At 53.8% G+C, this 7,915-nt stretch overlaps 1 protein-coding gene across 2 annotated transcripts in view; it reads left to right on the forward strand.

Annotated features, from left to right (window-relative positions):
- MOV10L1 (Mov10 like RISC complex RNA helicase 1) overlaps positions 1-7,613 on the forward strand; it is a 73,867-nt gene extending 66,254 nt beyond the window's left edge. The window contains exons 23-27 of one of the 2 annotated variants that reach the window (XM_047066179.1): positions 248-421; positions 5,123-5,272; positions 6,104-6,211; positions 6,795-6,932; positions 7,023-7,613. In XM_047066179.1, the coding sequence (XP_046922135.1) occupies positions 248-421; positions 5,123-5,272; positions 6,104-6,211; positions 6,795-6,932; positions 7,023-7,118 (666 nt within the window). In that variant the 3' untranslated portion in view covers positions 7,119-7,613. The remainder of the gene's footprint in view (positions 1-247; positions 422-5,122; positions 5,273-6,103; positions 6,212-6,794; positions 6,933-7,022) is intronic. The other variant, XM_047066180.1, reaches the window with a different exon arrangement.
- Positions 7,614-7,915: the final 302 nt, after the last annotated feature.

Below are 7,915 nucleotides of genomic sequence, written 5' to 3' on the forward strand. Positions count from 1 at the left end.
TATAACACCGTACGTTGATTATATTTCAATTAAAAGAAACCAAACCCTCTGTTCAAAAAGTCGTTAGAGGTGCGAGAGCACTTCCTGAGGAGCTGGCCGGTGACAGGCCAGGAGACGGAGGACAGGCAGAAGCAGGCGCCCCCAGGGCTACGATCTGAGATGGGTCTCGGCATTTCTCCTTTTGACAGAAGTGTGACACGCGTGTGCCAGTTTGGCTCTGGACCCGTTTCCAGCTCTCTCTTTGCAGGTGACAAAGCTCGTGAACAACTACAGATCCCACCCAGCCCTGCTGGCACTGCCATCCAGGCTGTTCTACCACAGAGAGCTCGAAGTGTGCGCAGACCCCAAGGTGGTGACCTCCCTGCTGGGCTGGGAGAAGTTACCGAAGAAAGGCTTCCCGCTCATATTCCACGGCGTGAGGGTGAGTCGTGCGCCGAGAGTGGTCTAGTGGCCGCGTGAGCCCTCAGTGCTGTTTGTGGGTCTGTGCGTGTTCATCACGTGTTTTGTTCAAGTCCGTTGTCAGTGGGGCATTCACCAGCCGCCAGTGGGCAGATGGCCACGCTGATGCCGAAGAGTAGAACCAGTAAGGAGGGCTTCTCCCCCTGCAAGGCCGGCCCGTCGGCCACTCAGGTGACTGTACACAGAACAGACTCGGAAGTGCTGGCCCAAGTGGGCACTGGAGGGTGGAGGGGTCTGAAGGCGTCGTGTGACTGAGGGGGAGGCTGGGGCGATGCAGAGCTGGGGGAGCTGGGTACCAGGAGGCCCCGTGCCCACCAAGAAGGACCGCACCCCTTGTGAGCCTGTGTCAGGCGAGGGGACTGCTGTGGGGTGGGGATACCTGCCCGTCACCATGGCCTCACCAGGTGGGGGGCTCCCCAGTAGGAAAGAGCTAGATGCTTAGTAGCCCAAAAAGTGACAACTGTGCCCTAACATCAGAGACTCCGTATTGAAATTTGGTTGTTAGAACCAGAAGTCATCTTTTGCATTAACTGCCCCCGAGTTCTCATCCAGAATTGGGGCTGCGCCCCAACCCCGGGACAGGAGGCGCCGGTGGGGCTGGGGGTGCGTGAATCCAGGTGACGGTGCCACTGCCGTGTGCTCTCTCAGAAGTGGATGGAAGGGGGTGGGGTTGCATGTTCAGCTGTGGCTGTGGAGGGGCTACCCTTTGGACAAAAGAGAATTCAAGGAAAGAGACCAGTCCCTCTCAGCTTGAGACACTCGCCACAGAGCCCTGTTGACCGGTGCTTTCTCCCAACCTCGTATGCCGGTCCCCCTTCCCGGGAACATCCTGCCCCTGTTCTGTCCATCCTCAGAAGCTTCCCTGTATATCAGAAAAACAAGTTAGAAAATGTAGCAGAAAGTGTAGAAAATGTCGGAGATCTCCCTGACATTCACTAGACTTCAGCCTAAGGAGAAGTAAGCAGGATGGCTGCAGGGAGAAAACTGGACCCGAGCGTGTGAAGTGGGACAGGTGATGTTCATGGACAGACAGGCCAGTGTTGTTCTGCCTAAATTAATTCCTATATTTAATGCATAGAAGTCTACATAGAAGTCACAATGGGTTTTTTCATGAGAAATGAATGGATTATAAATGTGCAGATGTGTTTTAAATGTGCAAAAAGTGTTTGTAGCAGAATGAGATACGGAGCCAGTTAGATACACTACAAGCAATAGCCAACAGAAGCATACTTGTAGACTCAAAAAAAAAAAAAAAAAAAAAAACCAGAAAACAAAAAACATAGGCAGTGAAACAAAGTCCAAAAACATGTATTTAGTAAGAATTTGTCAAGGGCCTCCTTGGGTCCCAGGCTCCACTCTGGGCCCTGAGCATAAAATGGGTGATGAGGCCTCGGGCTGGGTTGCGGAGAACAGTCGACTGCCATCATTTGAGCAAAAAGGGTTTGGCCTCAGGGCTGCTGTCAAGGCCTGCCCCTTGCACTCCCTCTGCACCCTCACCCGTGGCTCCTGCAGGCCGCTCCAGTCCCCGAGATGCGACGACAGGCCCCCTCCCTGGCGGGTGCCCCCCTCGTTGAAGTGTTACCTTGACTGACAGCTTCCCCTGCGGAGGCTCTGGAAGGACCTCTGTCTGACTCCTGCTCCGTTCCCGTGCCCAGCACATCTCAGCAGAAGGAGCACAGCAGAACGTGCCACGTGAACATCGTGGGGCAGGGCTGAGCCCCGGGGCGGCCCAGGAGGAGCCACCAAGGTAGCTGTGGTCTTGTCCTCCTAGAGAAACGGTCGGAAGCCTGCACCGCGGTGGACAGGTGGCTGATGCCATGGCAGAGTGGAGTAGGACAGCATAGCCCTGTCAGAGCCTGGGATACTTCCTGGTCCCTGACAGGAGAGATGCGGCAAGCCCTGGTCTAATTGAAAAGCCAACTTCAGACTGACTTGCGTTTTCTCCGCTTTGTTTCGTTGCTTCGTTAATCTTGCGTTGTCTTTAATCATCCCCCTGCTAACGTGCGTATCTGTTTTGTTTGTTGTAACTCCTCATCCTCTGAATTAGGAAGACGCGGGGATGCCGACCTGTACCTTCCTTTCCACGTGTGTCTGCTGAGGGATCTTCTTTCACAACTTTCTGGACGTTTATAACTTTCTCTTTCTTCTCTTTTTTTTGATCCAAGGGTTACAGAGAAGTATTTTTTTCTTAATTTTCAAGTGGCTAAGAATTCTTTGGCCACCTCTTTTTTGTTGTTTCTAATTTTATTAGGTGGTCAAGAACAACAGCCTGTAAGCTCTCTGCTTTTAAAAATTTGCGGCCAACTAGGTATCAGGTTGGGTACATATTCTGAGGACATACCCCCGAAAGGTATAGTCTCTATTTGAGGGATGCAAGTTCCGTGTATATTTTTAAACAAACGTTTGGAGTCTGTGGTTCAGCTCCCCTGTGTCCTGATGTCGGCACGCCCGCGGAGGGATAGGCGCGGTGAGGTCTCTCGTTATAGTTGTGCTTTTTTATCAAATCCTCTGTGAATTCCAGTCGCTTCTGCCTTAGGGACTTAACTGCCGAGGTGTTTGCTGCATACGAGTTACGATTGTCTTCCTCCTCACGTTACGTTCTCCCTACTGTTTCTTGTTTCTCGCCTTAAATTCCATCTGGTAACTCATACTAATGTCGTCGTTGCTTGTTTCTTTTTATCTGGTATCGTAGCCCTTCTTTTTCTTTCTTCATCATCTTACCGTACGTATCTTTCTTAGAACAGCTCATTTTCATGTTTAACCCAGTTTGAGAGTCTCTGATTTTAATGAGATGAGTCAGTCCAACCTATGCTTTCTTACCTTTATTCCTTCATTTTCACCTTTATTACCAATTTTCATGGTTTCTTCCTTTTCCTTATTTTTTGTAGGTGATTGGTCGCTATTCGGCGTTTTTTCTCTTTCAGTAAGTTCTTGCCTAAGCACCATCACGCTGAAATGGTTTGTAGTTCTCTATTGTCAATCTCAAAGATAAATTACAGGGCAGCTGGCTGGCTCTGTCGGAAGAGCATGCAACTCTTGATCTCAGGGTTGTGAGTTCAAGCCCCATGTTGAGTGTAGAGATTACAAAATAAACTTTAAAAAAAATTAAAAAGGCACCTGGGTGGCTCAGTCGGTTGAGCGTCCGACTTCAGCTCAGGTCACGATCTCACGGTTCGTGAGTTCAAGCCCCGCACCGGGCTTTGTGCTGACGGTGTGGAGCCTGGAGCCTGCTTCGGATTCTGTGTCTCCCTCTCCTTCTGCCCCAGATAAATTACGTACGGCTTAACAACAGCAAAAAACATCCTCAAGGCTAATACAGTCCAATTGCTGTGTCTGGTATTCTCTTTTTTTTTTAATTGTGCCAAAATAACATGTGACATAAAATTTACTTTAGCCATTTATTTCCAAATGTACAGTTCGGCAGTGTTAAACGTATTCACGTTGTTTTGCATCCAGTTATTAGAACTTTTCCATCTTTCCAGACCGAAACTCTGTCCCCATTAAACACTCACTTCCCCTCCTGCTCCCAGGCCCCTGGCGCCCACCACCTACTTTCTGGCTCCGTGAATCTGACTCCTGTAGGTGCCTCATATGAGTGGAGTCTTCCAGTATTGTCTTCTGTGATGGCTTATTTCACTCGGCACAAAGTCCTCAGGACACGGGTGTGAGAAGTTCCTTTCTTCTTAAGGCTGAATAACATTCCATTGTCTGGAGGGACCGTCTTTGGTTTATCTGTCCATCCACTCATGGACACTTGGGTCGCCTGCACGTTGTAGCTGTTGTTCGGAATGCTGCAAAGTACAGGCATACGGTATGTCTCTGAGACCTCGAGTGGGATTGCTGGATCACATCGGATTTCCGGTGTCGTTCTTTGAGAAGCCGCCACACCGTTTTTCCACAGTGACCGTGCCGATTTACATTCCCGTGGGCCGTGCACAGGGGTCCGGTTTCTCCACATCCTCCCCAACGCTTGTTTTGTTTCTTCGTAGAAACCATGGGTGAGGCGGTTCTTCTTCGTAGAAACCATGTGTGCGGGGGACCTTGTGGCTCTCACCTGTGTCTCCCTGATTATCGGTGACGCTGAGCACCTGTGCGTGCGTGTGGGTCGGAGGCACGCTCCTTTGATGGCTGGCTGAGAGGGCCCATGGGGGGGGAGGGGGGAGGGAGGGGGGCCCCGAGTGCGTGCTCACCTGCCTGACTGCAGCCGGCCACCGCCCTGCAGGCCCCGTGGTCTGCTCTGGCCCCGGCTCCCAAGGTTTGGGCCGCACCGGTTGCTTGTGCCTGTTTGTGGCACGCCCTGTGGTTCCCCGGCAGGGCCCGCGTCCCCACCCTCGCCAAGCACCCTGCCCTTTGCCTGGCAATTCCTGCACATGCATCACCGCCCATCCACTCCTGTCAGCAAATCGCGGGCCGCCCCCAAGCAGCCCTTCTCCGCCAGGGCCCTTGCTGCGGCCGTGGCGGACGTGACCGTGACTGAAGTTAGTCTGCCCACCGGAGTGTGAGGTCTGCAGGAGCACGGGCGTACTTTATCTGCCTCACGCGTGCCGTTTCCCGACACCTGCTCTGCTCCTTCCTTGTTCACAGCCCCCTTCACAGCACCTGTTGAGGAAATGAAGTCCGGGGGCTGGGTGTGCCATTCTCTTATCTCCGAATTGTAACTCAGGGCAGCGAAGCTCGTGAAGGCAGGAGCCCGTCCTGGTTCAACGCGGCCGAAGCCGTCCAGGTCATGCGCTACTGCTGCCTCCTGGCCAGGGGCATCTCCAGGCAGGTGTCTGCAAGCGATATTGGTGTGATCACACCCTACCGGAAGCAGGTATGGACCTGCCCACCGCTCCTTTGAGCTGTCGCGTTCACAGAGTCCGGAAGGCTGGTGGAGACCAGCTCCCTCAGGGGGCACCAAGTCCCTCCACAGCCGCTGCACCCCCGGCCTCCCCGCACCCCCGCTAGCCTGCCCCACACCCGTGTCCTGGTGCTCGGACCCTCAGACCCTGCTCCCAGGGGCTGGGGCGCTCCATCTGTGCTTACCTGGCAGTGGGAGCGGGCAGGGGGCCACCATCCGCGTCCTCCTGGGGGACAGTCAAGCTTCCCCCTAGCACTGAGCTTTCGTCTTCTGCGCACTTTTCTCCAAGGTTGCCAACTGGTTTTTGCTCCACCAGCACCCATGGGAGACCTTGGTCTCTAGACACACAATCCAGAACCCGGCATCCTGCTTCTGTGACAGCCGTTCCCGTTCCCCCAGGAGCTGGCTCTTTCACAAAGACGTCCGCCCCTGCCTTCCGGCTGCTGTTGTGCAGAGCTGCTTCCGGGCCTCTGTCCAGCCCCTCAGGCCCCTGGGGTGTGGCGCTCTGGAGCCTGCCCGGCTGTGGGTCCCAGCACCGTCCCCACTGAGATGGCCAGGCCCGCCCAGCAGCAGGCATGGGCACCTGCGGGGAGAGGGAGACGTCACTGCAGACACTCTGCCCCTTCTCCCTTTCCCCAGTGCACTATGTCTGAAATCAGAATTCGTGTCCTAATCAACTTAGATGAAATACGATTTGGAAGTGATAAGCAACAGTGCACGTTGGTTAATACCTGGCTTGTGCTTAAATATGTGAAGAAATGGTCAGATTTGTAAAGTTATGTCCTTTTTTTGTCTGCTTCAAAGGTGGAAAAAATCAAAATTCTTTTGCGAAATGTTGATCTGATGGACATAAAGGTTGGATCAGTAGAGGAGTTTCAAGGGCAAGAATATTTGGTCATCATCATCTCCACCGTAGGTATTCCTGTTTTGAGTGGGGGTGACAGTGTGTGTGACACCACCTGATGTTCATGTCCTTCCGGTCGAAAGCGGCGGAGGCCGGTCGGTAGCACAGGCGACCACTGGCAGGATGGAGATGTTCCGGAGCCCTCTCAAGCCGTAACTGCAGGGAGCTCTTTAGAAGACGCGACACCTGCAGACAAAAAAATAACCGAAATCCAGCGAGAAGCAGTAAACGTGCTGGTCAAGGTCCCACACGCGGGCCACGGTGGCTCAATGCTGCCGCCCCAGGAGAACCCGCTGTGACTCTCAAAACTCCATGTTTGTACAGAACGTGTGAGCAGCAGATAAGTTAGGAAATTCAGACATGACGATGAAAGTCAGAATCGCCTACAACTCTACACCCAGAGATAGAGGGTCTCCTGTGTAGACGATGGCGACGGGGCTCCCTCCACACCACTGGTGTTTTTTTCCTTCTTTAACTAAAAATGGGGTTCTGCTGATGTTTGATAGTTTTAAATGCTTTTAAATACCGAGTTCCTTTCCATGCCAAAAAAATGGATATGATACCATTTTTATTCATTTTCGTGTTTTTTAGGTGCGGTCAAATGAAGACAGATTTGAAGACGATAGATATTTTTTGGGTTTCTTGTCCAACTCAAAAAGATTTAATGTTGCGATCACCAGACCCAAAGCCTTGCTGATTGTGCTGGGAAACCCTCACGTGCTGGTCAAAGTGAGTCTGCCGAGGAGGGAAGGGCCTGGGTAGAAGGCGCCGCTTGGGACGGCTTGGGGTTTTGAGGCGGGCTCTTCGGTGTTTCAACAGGACCCCTGTTTTGGTGCATTACTGGAATACAGCATTACGAACGGTGTCTACACGGGGTGCGATCTGCCTCCCGAGCTGCAGTCGCTGCCGGAGTGAGCTCTGTGTCTGTCCTCCAGCTTTTGCCCTGCCCCTCCCTGCCAGCCCACCTCATTCACCTGCTTTCTGTCCAGTGTTGGGATCATGCAGATCGCTTGGGGTCCCTGCAAGAGGCCACAGCCCCCAGCCCTCCAGCCTGAGCTGCTGTGGGGATCCCAGCTCACCGGCCCCCTCCCCTTTCCCCACGTGCAGCTGTGGCTAGACATGCGCCCCCAGCACCGGATCCACAGCCGCAGTTGGTAAGGCAGGGCTGCTGGGCCCGGCGCCACACCACAGGGAGCTGCTGTCCCCGTCTCTGTGCTGGGGCCCCTGCAGCCTGCCTTGTACCCTAGCCTTGGCCGCGAGCGTAGGGGCCACGGGGTCCGATGGAACCTGCTATTCCCACACCAGCCCATTCCTGCCACTGGACGGTTACCACAACCCATCACCAAAATAAATGTGCACATGGGACACCTGGTGTGGCTTTCCGGCTCCAAATGCACCGGGTGCTGGGAAGCAGTTGTGTTTCCGTGTGGCCTCTGATCCCTGCAGGCTCACAGACATTCTCCGGGTCCTTGAGCCAGTGTTCCCTTCACCTGCCAGCCGTGTAGAGCCCGGGGCCTCTATGGGGGCTCTGTCTGGGGATGGGTGGCCATGCAGAAGTGGGGTCAGCATCCCACTCACCCAGAACCCTGGTACAGCTCGGTGGGACCCGTCCCCTCTGGCCAAGAAGGTGGCCCATCTGTGCAAATCCTCGGGGACCCATTTCTAGGAAGGGCAGGCAGCATTTGCACATTGGGGTCTGCGCCTGTGTGAAC

This window comes from Lynx rufus, unplaced genomic scaffold, assembly GCF_022079265.1.
Source record: "Lynx rufus isolate CCGP_SWC_20201006 ecotype Redwood Valley unplaced genomic scaffold, mLynRuf1.p SCAF_7, whole genome shotgun sequence".
NCBI lineage: Eukaryota > Metazoa > Chordata > Mammalia > Carnivora > Felidae > Lynx > Lynx rufus.